This window comes from Lagopus leucura, unplaced genomic scaffold (assembly GCF_019238085.1).
Source record: "Lagopus leucura isolate 7727_CA_CO unplaced genomic scaffold, USGS_WTPT01 Super-Scaffold_100037, whole genome shotgun sequence".
Taxonomy (NCBI): Eukaryota; Metazoa; Chordata; class Aves; order Galliformes; family Phasianidae; genus Lagopus; species Lagopus leucura.
The window spans coordinates 2282216-2299427 of NW_024962286.1; the positions used below are offsets into that span (position 1 = coordinate 2282216).

General features: G+C 46.0%; 2 protein-coding genes across 4 annotated transcripts in view; one reads left to right on the top strand and one right to left on the bottom strand.

Moving 5' to 3' along the window:
* Positions 1-384: 384 nt before the first annotated feature.
* UBIAD1 (UbiA prenyltransferase domain containing 1) lies at positions 385-6306 on the bottom strand. 2 transcript variants are annotated; one of them, XM_042883306.1, is made up of 3 exons: positions 6232-6306; positions 5364-5890; positions 385-4288 (listed from the first exon to the last, which is right to left on the bottom strand). In XM_042883306.1, exons 2-3 carry the CDS (start codon positions 5875-5877, stop codon positions 3801-3803), a joined length of 1002 nt encoding a protein of 333 aa, XP_042739240.1. In that variant the 5' UTR covers positions 5878-5890; positions 6232-6306; the 3' UTR covers positions 385-3800. The 2 variants fall into 2 exon arrangements, with proteins under 2 accessions (XP_042739240.1, XP_042739239.1); XM_042883305.1 differs by lacking the exon at positions 6232-6306 and having other exon boundaries at positions 5364-5973.
* A 265-nt stretch (positions 6307-6571) lies between these two features.
* Positions 6572-17212, top strand: part of MTOR (mechanistic target of rapamycin kinase) — a 61446-nt gene continuing 50805 nt past the window's right edge. Inside the window, exons 1-17 of one of the 2 annotated variants that reach the window (XM_042883042.1) lie at positions 6572-6638; positions 7625-7787; positions 8138-8246; positions 9642-9874; positions 10231-10431; positions 10786-10920; positions 11367-11642; positions 11932-12040; positions 12866-13052; positions 13239-13367; positions 13911-14155; positions 14264-14479; positions 14888-15093; positions 15587-15709; positions 16117-16206; positions 16303-16395; positions 16769-16903. In XM_042883042.1, coding sequence (XP_042738976.1) covers positions 7668-7787; positions 8138-8246; positions 9642-9874; positions 10231-10431; positions 10786-10920; positions 11367-11642; positions 11932-12040; positions 12866-13052; positions 13239-13367; positions 13911-14155; positions 14264-14479; positions 14888-15093; positions 15587-15709; positions 16117-16206; positions 16303-16395; positions 16769-16903 — 2607 coding nt within the window. In that variant the 5' untranslated portion in view covers positions 6572-6638; positions 7625-7667. The remainder of the gene's footprint in view (positions 6639-7624; positions 7788-8137; positions 8247-9641; positions 9875-10230; positions 10432-10785; positions 10921-11366; positions 11643-11931; positions 12041-12865; positions 13053-13238; positions 13368-13910; positions 14156-14263; positions 14480-14887; positions 15094-15586; positions 15710-16116; positions 16207-16302; positions 16396-16768; positions 16904-17212) is intronic. The other variant, XM_042883043.1, reaches the window with a different exon arrangement.

The following is a 17212-nucleotide window of genomic DNA, read 5'->3' on the forward strand; positions in this document are numbered from 1 at the left end:
CGGGCAAAAAGCTGCTCCGCAGTACGCCCCTTCCCAGGGTCTGAAGTTTCTACTAGAGGACATGCTTCTTTACAGCGAGTTTGACTACTAGTGTGTTAGCTTGATGGTAACGTAGCTGCAAACCCTCTAGAAGAAATGCACACACTGCTAAAAAAAACCTCCAAGCACAGCCATCTCCACTACCTCGGGCCAGCGCTGGTAAGGAGGCAGCAGCGACAGCACCACAAGAGGCCCTCTGTCACAACAGGGAAAATGAAGGCGAAGCCATCAAGTCTGTTTCTGGTTCTTCCAAAAGGGAGGCGTTGTTCTGCCACAGGCCTATGGAGCAAAATAAAGCCATTGCAAGGAGAGACCACAACACTGAAGGACAGCAGGTCACACAGGTGAGGATGAAAAAGTCCACCTTTATTAAAAAGATGAAACGTTGAGAAAGTTCAGCTGGAAGCTCCTTACAAATGCTGAGCAGGACGTGGCACAGAAAACTGCATCAAAGGAAATTCTGTTTGTTGGTGGGAATGCTAACACCAGTCTAAAGTCTGCTGTTAACATGAGGTGATCATTGCCACTGAACTTCTTATCCAGCAAGATGGAAGGACGTGATTATGCAACTCATAAAGAGACTCAGCACACATAAAATAATAGGTATGAGCTTTCATGTTCTGACACTGTAACCACTGCAGAGAAAGACCCCATCCTTCCCAGAGAATTCTCTAATACGTGTGCAAAACACAGAGTGATATAAAGTAGTTGAACGCAGTATAGTTAACAGAATAACATTCAGTCATTTTATTAAGAAAGGCCAGGAGGTGCTTTAGGACACATTAATCAGTTAACCTACCAATGCAGACTCATCACACAGCAACACAGCTCAAGAGAGACCTGTAAGAAGCTTAAGAAATGTATATTCAGCTAAAGTCACACGGGACAGGAAGGAGAGGGACAGGGACAGACTCGGCATCCTCATCTCAAAACAAACCAATGGAGCCTCTCTCACCACTCAGCGTCAGCTCAGAGGTGATTTTGGTCTGCTCACACTGGTTCAGTCACCCGTTAGGTTAGTTCATACCTAAAATGCTTTCTCATGCTAACATGCTTTTGGAAAGCACACAGGGATAAAGCACTTGTTACTTTCAAAGCTGTGACAGCGATGTTGGCTCAGCATCCCCGTGAGGTAGGCAAAAGTTAGCTGTTTCCTGACACACAAAGTAGGTAAATGACTTCCTTAGAGCCATGGTGAAGAAAGTGTGAGCCCTTATCAGTATCCCCAAGAACGTGGAATTGCATTCTTTCACAGACAGGGAACCGTATGCAACCAGTATCTGTTAGGAAGCAAAAGCATTTCAGACTGATTTTCCTCTAATCCTCACCTCTAAACTGCTTTAAAACTCCTCTCCTTGACAAGAGTTCCACCAACATACACATGTATGAGTGAACTCTTCCTTCATCTCTTTGAACAGAAAGCAGTGATCCTTCCCATGACTGAAGGCCAGCCCCAATACAACCACAGCTGCACACACTGCTTCACTACTAGTTGTTCCCCAGGTCTTTCTCCACCAGCACAGCTATCAGACACACGAGCCATGTCTTAGTTACCATAAGGAATTCAGCTTGAGTAACTCTGTGCACAAGGAGTAGAAAAAGAGAAATACTCTTTTCAACTGACAGCTACGTAAAAAGGAGCCATCATTAAATGAAGCTCACAGCTGCTACAAAGGGTAACAACGAAGCCACGCTGGGATTAATGACCCACCTATCTGCCAGTGCACAATTAGCAGATTCACCAGCTCAGTCCACATCCCTGGCAAAGCTTTTACTCTGCAGAAAAGTGATGTGGGTTGCAGAGCCAAGCTCTTCTTTATTCTGCAGGTCCACAAAGAAACAACAGTAGATACGGTGCCGTATTCCTCTGCTTCAAGCAGTTTCCAAAACCCTTCTATCTCCCTCCATCAGCCCAAGCTGAATTTTTCCCTTTTCTCCTCGTGTTTCTAATCTAGCCATCAGCAATACAGCAAAAAAGTATTTTGCTGTATAAAGCAGCAGACAGTTGCTGAAGTCCATATCTTCTCGTCTTGTGCCCAGGTTTTGTCACTGAACTCTCAATGCTGTCTCTAACATTGTCTCATTAACAGCTTCAGCACTGGCAGTGGCACACTCCACTAATACAACACTCAGTACTTTTGAATGTACGACTTAATTATGACAAATGAAGGACAACACCATGCTAAGTTTATTGCTTAAAAGTCCTTTATAGAGTAATTAACATGCTCCCCCTTGGTTCAAAAGCAAGGCTGTGCTCCAGGCACTAACAGAGTGGAACACCAGGATGAATTGCTGTGAAGCTCTTCACCTGTAAACAAACAACTCAGCAAACCCCCAACCACAGGAAATAAATACTTTTTCTTCAAAAAAAGAGAATTTGACTGCCACGGAGTAACAACAGAATGGAGTAAATCATCTTCGTATGGAAAGTGACTGGATGTTTCCCAGTTATGTTTGGCATGGTTTGCTTTTCAAACTGCTGCACGTTTACTGAAACAAACAGTTCTCCAAATGGTCAAAATATCAATAGGTGAGATCTAAAGAAGAAACTAAAACAAGGCTGCAAGGTGCAGAGGGAGGAGAAGAGGTGGGGAAACTCACGTCAGAGCTCCTAACATTTACGTGGGATTCAGTCACACAAACTGGTCTGCCTTAGAAAAAATCTGGTTAGATGGTTTCTTTCTGTCTCCAGTTCTCACTGATACGTAGAGCCAACACAATCATTTATTTTTGCTAACCCTGTGTCTTTCTCCTTTGCTTCTTATCTGGACTTCTTTTAGGTCTTACAATAGGACATTTGACTATGGTACTTCAAGCCTCTAAACAGAGAGAATGACAATAAAGAAACATATTTTTTCAACTGAAAGCTTGTTCTCCCACTCAAATATCAATCCAGATCTAAGAATTTTGGCACCCTGTCCATCATTTCTGCTTAACATGGCTGTCCTTTCAGACAGTTAAATTTAAGCAAAAGTGGAAAGGGAAACCACTTGTTTGTCTACGCATTGAAGGCTACTCAGTTGCATGATTTGCATTTACAGGTTCAGCTTTCAAAGCAGAATACATTTACTGGTTTTGTCTTCAAGCTTGTGCAGTGGGATAGTTGTGCTCCATTTTAGCACCAACACACCACAGAGACACAATTTTGCACTTTCTAGACTATAAGAATCCAGCAGAGACAACAGTGAATGAATCAGTATCCTACTACCATTCAGAGGGCTTGGAAATTAAAGCTCAAAAGGAAAAAGAAAACCAACAAAAATGAAAAGATACGAATCATGTTCTCAAAGGAGTGAAGTAATAGCACCCATGTCACTGTGATGCTGAGCATTTGGCAGTGCTTTCTATTTGCCACGTAGGAGCCACTGAACTCCATGACTGTGGTAAGGAGTTGTAAGAGAAATCAAAGCTACTTGTGAAGGGAGAGTTTGTATGAGACTGAATCTTACTTCCATTAACAGTGGAAGCCCCTCAGAATTCATCAGCAGAAGGGTGACATTCTTTAAACTCTTGTCCTCAGATCACGTTGGTTCTCCAGAATCAAAGCTGCAAGGAAGCGATATTCCAAGGAACTGATAAATGGCTTCTCTAAAGCCTGATGTGCAAGCTAACCAAGACCAGAAATCACAACACTCACATACAATCAACAGCTCAGGACAGTCTCTCTGTGTTTCACACTGTCCATAACAGGTCAACTACCCACGTAATCCCCCTCTTCATTGGCATTAATACTGAACTGTGAGGTCTGGCTCTACAGCTTGTTACAGTTTGGGCAGAGCACCAGCTGGTGCCAGCATAATTCCAAAAACATAGAAGAGCCCCAAGAGGAGATTGAGTTTGGCTGTCCGCTGAGGAATTTTGTTGAAGTTTTGGCTCCGAAATTGCCTCTCCAGTGAAAACGCCATCGGGATGGTGAGCAGTGGCAGTGCCATGCTGATGGTGTAGCGTGTGGCCAACACACAGAAAATCAAGTAGGGTAAGAAGAGCAGCACGGTGTAGAGAACATAGGAGAGCGCAGGGCCGATGAGGATAGCCAAGGTGACAATGCCTGCCTGCTGGTCAGACTCCATGTCTCGCGTGTTGTTGCTGTGCAGGATGGCCTCAGTGCTGAGAGCCAGCGGGACAGCGTAGAGCAGCGGTGAGACAGACAGATAACCAACCTGCACAGCATGGGCAAACATGACAGCCAGGGGCCCAAAGGTGATCAGGATCACCACATCTCCGAGTGCAACATATTTAAATCCAATTCCTGCGGCAAAACACAAGAATACAATGAAGCATCGTCAAACAACTCAAATGACAACAGAGAATGGATTACAACAGACCAGCCCTTCCCATAGAAATACTGTAAAACGGCCAACAAGTACATAGCTACACCTGAGAGACATATTTTCTCTTTTCCTTTATTGAAAATGCAGCTTGTTAATTTCTCCAGCCTCTCATGTTGTACCAACCCAACCCAGAACAACAATAAGAACACTCTCTTCTCAGTAAAACAAGCACATACTGTTCTGCATTCTCAATGGAATTCCATCTAAAGAATAACAACATTCCAAAACAAAACAAATTACACCAATAGAAAAGGACACATGCAGCAAGCCATACAGTTGAAGACATCAGATACACACCACAAAAAGCTTCAGTAACAGTTCTAAGGAGTACCTACAGCCATACAGAGTTAACAATGTTGGTACAAGTTATAATGATGTTGTTACATTTGCTAGTGTTGGTTGATGAATGGACCTGGTCCTGCCCTGCAATTCTTGTTCAGATAGCAGGAAGAGCTGTGTCTCTGAACCAAGGAGATAAGGAAGTTTTACTGAGTCTTTGTACCAAAGAAATAGGAGCTCCTGCTTGGAATCTGTCACTGAATATATAATTCTGGGAAACTTGCATATGTAACATAACTCTAAGAAAGTTCTGCACATATAACATACCTCTTGGAAAACTCACATGTAACACAAGTAATGTATATTAACTAAAGATCTTTTGTAAGCATGCAAGCCATGGTGATAGGAGGATGACCCCCATGCATTCAGTGCTGCTATTAAAGAACTCCTGCTTTCTAACACTCCAGCTTGAGTCCTAGAGACTTTCCTGACCAGCTGCCTTACGGTATCAATGTCTCAATGCTACTTTCCAGCTGAACTTGATGCATCCCTTCTCGCACCTCCCCACAGCAATCAATGGCAAGGCTACATACCCGCACTCCAGGGAATACCACCAAATACTTTCCAGGCAGCTTATTAGATCACTTGGGTCTCCTCTGACAAGTCAGTTCACTGTCCAATTCAGAATGAAAGCAAACGGGGCCCGGTGCTTACCTCCAGTATAGAGGAAGGAGCTGGACAGCCCCCCGAAGTAAACCAGGGCCAGGTGCTCCAGCTTCAGCGTCGAGACGGCATAGAGCCCGGCGGCGCAGACGCAGCCCACCGTGTACAGGAACACCCCGAACCGGACCACGTCCTGAGGCTCCAAGATCTGGTCCACCAACGTCCTGTCATCGCTCTTTTTGTGATCGATGCCTTTGGAGAAATCGTAGTAGGTGTTCACCAGGTTGCCGGCCCCGTGCACGGCCAGTACGGCCACGGCGCTGCCCACCAGCAGCCGCGGGTCCAGTGCTCCCTCGGCCCGGTAGGCCAACGCGCTGCCCAGAGCCACGGGGGTGAGGGAGGCGCTGAAGCTCCAGGGCCGCAGCGCCAGCACGTAGGCCGCGCACTTCTGCCTCCAGCCGCTGGCGGGGACGCGCTCAGCCCCCGCCCCGCAGCCGTTCCTTTCGCCGCCGCGAGGGCTCTCGGCGTTAATGCTGATTTTCTGCACCGGCTCCGCCGGCCCCATGCTCTCGCAGCACCTGCAAGGAGAAGGGCCGCGCGTCAGGGCCCGGAGGGGCTGGCGGGACGCACCACCGCCATGGCCGCGCCTGAAGGGAGCTCCGCGCGGCGCCCGAGGCGATGCGCACCGTCCGCACCGCCCCCCCGCCCCTCAGCCCCGCGCAGAGGGTTCCGCTGCTGCGCGGCCCGGCTGGAATCTGTAACGCTCCGCCGGGGTCTGATGGAAGTACAAAACGCCGCATGGCTGCTAGGAGCGGCTCTGAGGCGCCTCCCAGCCCTGGTCTACGCGCCATTGCGTTTGCTGAGAGCCGCTCCGCCACACCCGCCCACGGCCCCACACGGACTCATTTCGGATACGCACCGGGCGCTGCCCTGCGCCTCAGCCCTTGCTCATGCGTACAACGCGTACGGGCTCCTGTGGAGGGCGGAGGGCTGCCGGCGTCTGGAGGGCGGGCCTAGCCCAGGTTTGTCACCAGCCGAGCGAACCTAGCTCTGTATTGGTAGAGCGCGCTGCCAGTCACTCGTAGTTCGCCTGCTGATTGGCAGCGCGGTGACGGTCACTCTCCTTGCGGCCCCTCAAGAGGAGAGGCGGGGCTAGGTGCGCCCCTTCCCTTTTTCTCTATTTCTATTGGCCAAATGCAGTACCTATCAAACCTTTTCTGGAAGCCTATTGGCCGATAGCGTCTCGCCGGTCCGGGAGGCGCGGGGGAGGCCGCCGGGGCCCAGAGCGGGGGAGCCGGCGGCGTTGGCGGCGTTTGGGGTGAGGTGGTGAGTGAGTGTTGCTCGGGAGCCTCCCTTCAGCATCCCGTAACTCCTCGCTCCCCGGCGCGGCCCCACCATCGCGGCCCTCCCGCCTCACAGCCCGCCGGGCCGGCGCCTTGCGCCCTGTCAGCGGTCCGGCCGCCTCAGCCCCGCGGCCTCCCTCAGCCCCGCAGCGGAGGCCCCGTTCCCGCCGCGCCGCGCGCCCTCAGCCTTCCCGCGCTCCCGGGTTGTGGGGTTCGGGCCTGCCGCCCCCTCAGGGGGAATGGGGCTCCTTCCGGGGGCTCCCCTCGCCATGAGGAGCCCCGAGGTCACCTCGCGCGGTGTTCTCCGTGGGATTTATGGCTGTGTGGGGAATACGGGGGGGGTAAAATTGAAGTTTTGGTGCGTTGTGGTGCTGTGGGCCCTTCTGTCAAGTGGGCAGCTTGGGTTAATGTGATGTGATGTTACAGTAGCAAGCATCCCCCTGCAGTGACTGCTGTTGCTATAAGTGGACATTTCATCTCTAAATATCTGCTGAGGAATGTAATGCTTGCCGGCCCCAAGTGTTGTTAGAACACGGGGATTTCTGTGGAGAAACTTGGGTGAAAATGCTCACAGAGGAATCAGATGCCATAATGGCACATTCATGGGAAAGTCTGTGCCTCGTTATAGGGTGACTGCAGAACTTCATCTTACCGTGGTGTCTTTTTGGCTGTCGTGTGCCTTGCAGTTAGAGCACCATGGGTGCACCCGACCTACCGGAACGCGTGTTTTGGTGTTGGAGGAACCAGGGAGGAAATGGGCTGTGGGAGACGTCACAGTGTGATGTAGTGATGTGGTTTTATAACAGGGCTGTAGTGCCTAGGGGATGGTACTGGTTAGTTGTATTGTTTGTGCTGTCTGGCACAGCATCTTTGCGTGCAGTGGGATATATGCTGGAAAAAGGCAGTAGGGACAGAGTTAAGCTCAGAGATTTCAGTAATGAAAGTACTAAAAATCCTGTGTCTTTGAAGAACTTACAGGACTTGATGCCCCAAGCCCCAGCGTAACGGCACCATGTCAGGCACTGTGTCTATTCTCCAACAATTTGCCAATGGCTTGAAGAGTCGCAGTGAAGAAACAAGGGCGAAAGCTGCCAAGGACCTGCAGCATTATGTCACCATGGAGCTCCGTGAAGTGAGTGCTGCAAAAAATGTATTATTTGTCTATTAAATGAGAGTAGGGCACTGGCTGGGTACTCTGAGGATGGATGTTTTTGGAACATGGAAACTGTTATTAGTGAGGAGGTGGGGGGTAACATGGAGCTTACTTTGCCCAAGCATGTAGGAGAGGAGAGATGAGCGATGGATGGTCAAGCACCAGGATTAATAAACTCAACATGTCAAAGGCGTAAGGAAGAGAAACTGTTTATAATGTATGGTTCTTTCTATTAGTGTAACCTAAGGAGCATTGTCTTTCTGGAGGTTTTGGAAGTAGCAAGAGAAGAGAGAATGCTGAGAGCCTATATGAATATTTTCCTGTTACAGATGAGCCAGGAGGAATCCACCAGGTTTTATGATCAGCTGAACCATCACATTTTTGAATTGGTCTCTAGCTCTGATGCAAATGAAAGGAAGGGTGGCATTTTGGCTATAGGTGAGTAAAAGTGCTTTATGCCTTTGAGTGTTCTCTTCATGTACTTGTTCAGTTGGGATGGATTTTCCAAACGAATGAACTTCTGCAGTCAGAGCCTTATATCCAACTGCTCAATACGCTGAGTGTGTGCTAGCTGCTGGGCTCAGAATATCTGTCTGTTAGTGGCAGCATGGGAGCTGCTGAGTGCTGAGAGTGGCTGAAAACCTGGTGCTTAATGGGCAGTGAGCTCTTTGGGGAGTCAAACATCAAACATGAATGAGTGCTGAGCACATGAAAATTCTGTTCCTGAGCTCAACTGAGAACAATCTGTGCTCTCTGTTTAGTGCCTGATTTAGAGGTTGGCAGCCCTACTGAGGCAGGGGGGTTGGAACTAGATGATCTTTGAGGTCTCTTCCAGCCCAAGTGATTCTGTCTAATATGCTTCCTGGAGGGCTGACTTCTGAACTCTTTTCTGTCTGAGGGGATTATTGTTATTTACATTTGCCTGGCTCAGTAACAGCATCTTCTATCCAAGGGAGCTTTTGCCTTAATTCTGGTTAGATGCTCCATCAGTAGCTCTGGTTGTGATTTCTGTGATGTGGCAGAGCTGCCTGGGTTTTAATTGTTAAGAAAATCAGCTTGTATGAATACTTTGCTGTCTGAATGAATAGCTTGATTTGTAGAATTACTTCTTTAACAACCAATTAGGAGTTGCCTATCGGTTAGCTTCGCAGACATAATCATCTAATCCCAACAAGTTTGGAGACAGTGGGAGCCTTGTAGCTAGAGAAATCGTTGTTGACAACATCTGGCTCTTAAGCTGAAAGTATTGCTTTAAAATTGTTTCTATGACTTTAGTGCTGTTGAAAGGTACTGCCTGGACAACCCTGAATACTGATGGCCTCTTTATCTACAGAGCAGATACAACCCAGGCACTGGCAGCACAAGTTTCCACCACACTGCCCTGCCAACATGCATCCACCCCTAGGCTGGAGAGCCCATCTCTAGGGCTGATGGAGGAGAGCAATCTCTGTGGTCTGTTCTGTCTTTCACTTCTGAGGCAGACCAGCTGTGGCAGTTGCATGTGGATGGTGCCTTCCTGTTAGGAATGGACCCGTGATCCTAGGATGGATTTTTTTTTTTCTGTTTTTAAACTAAAAATGGGAAGAATCTATGAAGCTGTTTGATGTGTTTTGCTGTCTATTTAACAAGTTCAGGTTTGGAAGAAAGGTGACCCTCTCCTATTTTTATTTATTTATTAATTTATTTTTTTCCCAGTGGATTTACTGTTTAGAAAAAGTCAATGGGAATCTTTAAGGAATGGATAGGGAATGCTGACTCTCAGTTAGGGATTAGCTGCTGTCTGCTGCACCGATCCTTAGGGAGAACCGACAGCCCTGCTCCTTTTCTCTACAGCAAGCCTTATTGGTGTTGAAGGAGGTAACGCCACCCGTATCGGCAGGTTTGCAAACTATCTGAGGAACCTCTTGCCATCCAATGACCCAGTTGTAATGGAAATGGCTTCCAAGGCTATCGGGCGGCTTGCAATGGCTGGTGACACCTTCACAGCTGAGTATGTGGAGTTTGAGGTGAAACGTGCTCTGGAATGGCTGGGGGCTGACAGGAATGAAGGTCGAAGACATGCAGCTGTAAGTGATTTTTTTTTTTCTTTTTTTCTTCTGACTTCACCTGTCTTGGAATGGGATGGTTAGGTTTAATGGTGGTAGGAGAGGTTCTCAGAAAGCTGGGAAAAAGCTCTGCTAGTGCAATTGTAAGGATCTGTGATCCTGTCATAGCAGATGCAGCATTTCCTCACTTCTACCTTATGAATTCCTCATGACTAAACAAGGTTGAGACACCATTATGCTATCATCTGTAAAAGTGGACAGAACTGGTTACAGCTCAGTCACTAACCGTCTAAATAAATGATGCTGCATTCTAGACATTGAGGTTTGTGTATGGGTGCTCATTTTCACAGATTTACTGTTTCTTTCCCCACTTCCAGGTTCTCGTACTGCGTGAGCTGGCAATCAGTGTGCCTACCTTCTTCTTCCAACAAGTGCAGCCGTTCTTTGACAATATTTTTGTGGCTGTGTGGGATCCCAAACAGGCCATTCGAGAGGGAGCCGTTTCTGCCTTAAGAGCCTGCCTTATCCTCACCACTCAGCGGGAACCAAAAGAAATGCAGAAACCTCAGTGGTACAGAGTAAGAAAATAACTTGATTTTGAAACAGCTGTTTCAGAAGAGTTAAGCTCAGTCTGAAGTTCAGCTTTGCTGCCTTTGCCACGTGGCTTAAGGCTTCCTAGTATCAAACAGACCTTGGGCAGTGCAGCTGAATATTGTGAACTCTGCTTCCTTGTGGTCAAAAATGTGATGAAGCTATTGATGAAGTTTATACCATGGCATGGCTGTCTGTTTCATTAGTGCTGTTGAAAATATTCTGCAGCAGATTCTACAACTTGTGGATGATTCTTAGCTAGCAGTGTTAATTACAATTTTCCTACTGGCTTTGCCTCTGTTATGATCATTGATTTTTATATATATATTTTTCCCCCCAAGCATACCTATGAAGAGGCTGAGAAGGGTTTTGATGAAACTTTGGCCAAGGAGAAGGGAATGAACCGTGATGACCGAATCCATGGTGCCTTATTGATCCTCAACGAGCTCGTGAGGATCAGCAGTATGGAGGGAGAGGTGAGCAGATGAACAGGATGGGGACTATGGCTTTTGGCTGCCAATCTGTTGATTGATGGTGGGTAGCAGCTCAGCAACATGTGAAAATAAACCACTGTATTTGAAGTGGATTGATCTGAATGTGGATCAGAGCATTGATTGTTTCAAATTAGGTAGTGTCAGAGGAAAAAACAATGAGTTTGGGCTGAATAGGTATCAAGCTCTGATGGAAAGTGCTATTAATTGAATTAGTTACAATAGGAAAAACAATAATATAGAGTGCAGTCTCTTTTGTTTTAGATATTAGATATCCAAACATTTTTTGCTGAATTTAAGCTTAGTTAATGTCTTCCAGCCATTTGGATATCAATGATACAACATGCTGCTTAGAGATTTAGGTAGCACTGGACTGGGTATCTTTTAGTCACCTGTGGTTTTTTGCAAATGTGCTTCTCTGCTTTATCCAGCGCCTCAGAGAGGAGATGGAGGAGATCACTCAGCAGCAGCTTGTGCATGACAAGTACTGCAAAGACCTGATGGGCTTCAGTACCAAACCTCGCCACATCACTCCCTTCACTAGCTTCCAGTCCCTTCAGCCCTCTCAGTCAAATGCTTTGGCTGGTCTTCTGGGTTACAACGCCCACCAGGGAATCATGGGTTTTGCAACTTCACCTGTGCCAGCAAAGTCTACATTGGTAGAAAGTCGATGCTGCAGGGATCTAATGGAGGAGAAATTTGATCAGGTAAGCGTTCAGTCTTGCCTTTCCAAATTCACACCACAGGTTCTTGTAATGTAATCAACCTCTGTATCCTTACTAGACAGTACTGCCTAATACTGAATCGGGGCATCAAAACTCAGAAATTCTAGCTGTATAACTCTCTGTTGGAGCAGTGGTTTAATTTGTTATTATCTGTCCTCCTGATGGGCTCTGAAGCCAGATGTCAGTAGAATGCCTTAGGGTATCCAGATAATAAACAGCCTTGCCTTACTTCCAATAGCCATCCTTCAGAGCCCAATCCATATCCTTTCAGGTGTGCCAGTGGGTTCTGAAGTGCAGAACCAGCAAAAACTCTTTGATCCAGATGACAGTTCTCAACCTGCTACCACGGCTGGCAGCTTTCCGTCCTTCAGCATTCACAGGTGAGGAGGCAGGTGGCTGAGTGTTAGAAGGGAAATGGTACTTGAAGTTACCCAGGTGAGTCTGTGCAGGCGATGCAGAAGTAGAAGTGTGGTGCTTGGGAGCTGAGCAGGCGAATTCATCCATGCAAGTGGTGGGAGGACAGTTTTTTTTTCTTCTGGGTAAATATGACTTGACATCTGATGCGCAGTGTGTTGCTCTGATGAAGAAAATGGATTGAAAGCTGTTCTCTGAATTCTGTAGTTGATACCCTAAGAAGTAGAACCTCATTTATTTTTTGTATTAGTGTGTCACATTTAGGGCTGAACTCTGTTCTCTTGATCACAATCAGGGTGACCTTAATACTGTCAGCAGAGTTGTCTTTCTCCGTTGCATCTGCCAGAAAATGTCAAGGTACAGTGAGAAGTAGCTGCTGCTGCAGTTCAGCTGTTTTGTCAAAGCAAGCTTAGAAGAATATGTGAGTTGTAGGCATGTCATCAAACTGAGCCAAGTAGGTTAGAAAGTCATGATTAAGTTTCCAATAAAAACAGGGTACATGTTTCATGTTTGTGTATATAATCCCTAGGCAGTGTCTTGTGCCACCTGTTGCAATGTTCTCTTGTAGCTCTTTCATTTTTGTGGAACTTATTTTTCAAAAGAAAAGAAAGCTTTTGAGGCTGTGGGTGTTTTATCATGCAATGACCAGTGGCCACCACTTGCACCAGCAAATTTTACATGGCAGTGTCTGTCACCTGGTTTTATACTTGTAAATACATGGTTACAAATCTGCTGCAACTGTATAAACCTAAAGGACCTCCAATATCTATCTTGTTCTCTCTTGTGGGCAGCTGATCAGTATCTTCCAGACACCATGAACCACGTTCTCAGCTGTGTGAAGAAGGAGAAGGAGAGAACGGCAGCCTTCCAGGCCTTGGGTTTGCTTTCTGTGGCTGTCAGATCTGAGTTTCAAGCTTACCTGCCAAAAGTCCTTGAAATAATAAAAGCAGCTCTTCCACCAAAGGACTTTGCTCATAAGTAAGTATGTCAAAGTTAGAGGAAGAAACTGAAGATCCCATTCTTTGTATAATTTTTGTGATGTGGGATTAAATGATCATGTCAAAATCAATTATTTTTGTAAGACTGATAATGGAAGTGAGACAAGAAAAAATGTTTGAGAAATAGCAGCTCCTGTTAATTAACTACTACATGATCTCTTTCCAGGAGGCAGAAGTCTGTGCAGGTTGATGCTACAGTCTTCACCTGCATTAGTATGTTGGCACGAGCCATGGGACCAAGTATCCAGCAGGACATTAAAGAGCTTCTGGAACCTATGCTGGCCGTGGGTCTGAGGTAAATATGAGGCACAGGAGCACTTTTTTCTGTTAGCCACTGGATGGCGTTGTTGACCATGCAGAAGCAGATTTTAGAAGTGTTCAGGTTGTGAAGGAAGATTATTTTCCTAAATGATTTGTATTGCTCTTTCAGAAGAGTAATATTATATGTCTCTTGAATTTCTTAAAAGCATTGGTCTCTGTAAATAAGTCTTTTTCTTTTTTTTTAAGAAACTAGTGAATTCAAGGACAATTTCCTTTACTTCCCCCTGTTCAAATACTCTTGGCAGCAGCCTGCAAAAGTTTAGAAGGCCTCTGAAGGGCAGCAGATTTCTGCCTTATCACACTGGCAGGGAAGGAGGATCATGAATATTTGCTCCTGGTTTCTATTGGGAATTTCATAGCTTGTGAAGTTACTAATATGGGAAGGTACAGAGGAGCATTACCACCTGGAGCTGAATTTAGTTGCCTTTGTGTCTAGGAGGCAGAAGTAAGATGATTCACTGCAGTTTATATCAATGTATGCTGACGTAATGGCTGTCTGCCTGCTTCTTTCCATCAGCCCTGCTCTAACAGCTGTGCTGTATGACTTGAGTCGTCAGATCCCCCAGCTGAAGAAGGATATCCAGGATGGGCTGCTGAAAATGCTTTCCCTTGTTTTAATGCACAAACCTCTGCGACATCCAGGCATGCCAAAAGGTCTTGCCCACCAACTGGCCTCCCCTAGCCTCACCAACATCCCAGAGGCCAGTGATGTGGGTAGCATCACACTTGCCCTACGTACGCTGGGCAGCTTTGAGTTTGAAGGTAAACTATGGAATAAGGAAGCAAAAGGTTTCCTTAAACTCCTGTTACCCAGTAAGACCAGTAATCAAGGCGTAAACTCGTGTTAAGTTCCTGTCTTCTTCTTTCTAGGGCATTCTCTGACTCAGTTTGTCCGGCACTGTGCAGACCACTTTCTGAACAGTGAGCACAAGGAGATACGGATGGAAGCAGCCCGCACCTGCTCTCGTTTGCTCACACCTTCCATCCACCTGATCAGTGGCCATGCCCACGTGGTCAGTCAGACAGCAGTGCAGGTTGTGGCTGATGTTCTCAGCAAACTGCTTGTGGTTGGAATAACAGATCCAGGTTAGTGTGGTATTCAGTGAAAAGGGTTCTCCTACCGAGCGTTGATGTAGGGTCTGAACATGCTTTCCATTAACTTAAGATGTCAGTCTTTACAGACAAAATGCTGGTAGCCTGAGACAAGTTGTTTTCTGCACACAGTCTCCAGATGTGCTGCTTATAGTTGCAAGAGGTTGATGCTGTACTGATTGGGGTACTGATGCAGTACTGAGCAGCGCTGAATCTGTTGGGCTGACCTAGCTCGTTTCTCATGGGTAAAATGCTGAGGTAGTTTCATGCTGGAAAAGCTTTCAGCTTTTTTTTTTTTTTTTTTTTTGAGGTTCTGAAGAATTTTGAGTCCAGTTGTGAGTAAGGGTAATAATAAAAACAAGAGCTTACTGCATTTAAAGAAAAACAAATGTGTTCTTGCAGACCCTGATATACGTTTCTGTGTATTGGCATCTCTGGATGAGCGATTTGATGCTCACCTTGCCCAGGCAGAAAACTTGCAAGCTCTTTTTGTGGCCCTGAATGATCAAGTATTTGAAATCCGAGAGCTGGCCATCTGCACTGTGGGTCGCCTGAGCAGCATGAACCCTGCCTTTGTCATGCCTTTCCTGCGCAAGATGTTAATCCAGGTAAAGAAGAGGGGAAACCTGCAAAGTATTTGGTAATTGAGATTAAGATGGTGCTAAAGAACTGGGCTGCCTGACTGCAGTGAATGTGAGGGAGAGTGAGTGAATGCATTAATCAACCAGCTTAGGTTTCAGCAAGTCTTTCTTACTGATAGTTGTTTGGAATGAAGCTCTAGGGATGTGTTCAGTATGGGAGGGTGGTGGTCACCATTTTGCTCTGTTTATCTTGCTGGAGCACTTTCCAAGTGTACTGAGGAAGAATGCTCTGCACAGCTGTCAGGCAAACTGTTAGGCACTGCTGCACGAGTGTGCTCGTTTTGAAGACACATACATTCCAATTAAGTGTTTGGATGGAGTGCAAATGTAGAATATCATTTAAAAGTGCTGAGGTTCTTTTTTTCTTTTGGTGTCATTGGATAGGAGAGAAATCTGAAGGTTTTTTTTTAATCTATGTTTTATTTTCTTATTTCTTATGCTTCCATCATCTTTTCTGCAGATTCTAACAGAACTAGAACACAGTGGGGTTGGTAGGATTAAAGAGCAAAGTGCCAGGATGTTGGGTCATCTGGTTTCTAACGCTCCACGCCTCATTCGTCCATATATGGAGCCTATCCTTAAGGTACAGTCAGTCTTTCTCCTGTCTGCTTCCCTCACACGCACATTTTCTGTTGATTTTGGAGTGAAATGATACAGCAGTGGGTGTACAACCCCCACCTTGATCAGAAGCTGCTTTTCTTTCACTTTGTCATAGCAGAATAGTGGACAATAGTCCATAGTAGAAAATCTGATTGGTGTGGATGTCACCCAGAGTAATAATGCATGTATATGACAGAGTAACCTAATTTGATTCTGGCTTTGCATAAAGTTTGTGACACCGAGTTTTAATTTACTGTTCAAGTACTGTGATGCAAGTTCAGCCTCTGAGGAATTTTAGATGGAAAGGAAAGAAAAGAAGACTTGGAGTATTTCATGCACAGCAAGAAGTCATCTCAACACATTGTAATTTGTTCCTCTGTTTCCTCCCAGGCACTGATTGTGAAACTGAAAGATCCTGATCCAGATCCAAATCCAGGGGTGATTAACAACGTTCTAGCTACCATAGGGGAGCTTGCACAGGTAGGGAAATTGCAAGGGTCTCTTTTTCATGTTTGTCACTTGTCAAGCTTCAGGTGATGCTAGACAGAGAACTTATATTTATGTGATTTTCAATAGGTCAGTGGGCTGGAGATGAGGAAGTGGGTGGATGAACTCTTCATTATAATTATGGACATGCTACAGGACTCTTCCCTGCTGGCTAAAAGACAAGTAAGTGTTTGACAGTTGCACTAAACTTGCTGTTCTCTGTGACAAAAACGGTAATGAAATATCTGTGTCCCATCACAGCTGCTAGAACAAAACTTTAAATCACTCGAGTTTCTCTCTTGGATAGCACACAGTCACATGGTGACTTGTGGCACAGGCTGGGGATTGCAGTGCCTCTTTCATGACACAGCACTGAACTTCTGAAGGTAAAGAAGGAAAAAGTGAAGCAGTTTTCTTTGAAATGCATGCGCTCAGTCTTGGTGCCTGTTTGAACTGTATCTCCAAGTTATAGCAATTAAGTCAGTCACCAATTGTGTTGCATGACATAATGCATTCACTGGTCAAAACGAGTCTTTTCTGGATTTAACCATTCCAGGTGGCTCTTTGGACACTGGGTCAGCTTGTGGCTAGCACTGGTTATGTGGTGGAACCATACAGGAAATACCCAACTTTACTGGAGGTGCTTCTGAACTTCCTAAAGACTGAGCAGAACCAGGGCACCCGTAGAGAGGTACGAACACAAAGCTTTCTCACAATTCTTTCTAAAAGCTTTTTGAAGAGTGCTTTTGAAATTTGAAATAAATGCCTCTGAACAAAGATTAAAAGACAAAAAGTGAAAGATAATTGCTGTGGCTGACGTGAATACAGTAAGCAGAATTAAGAGAGTGAAAATGTGAATGAGTGAAACGGCCTCCAGCAGTTGGATGGAAAGGACTGATGCTTTCTGCAGGCAGTTGTTTTGGTTCCAGATCTTCTTTCTTTAATCCTCAGCACCTTTCCAAGCTTGGATTCACGTGTTGACTTTTGCCTTAGTGCTGCG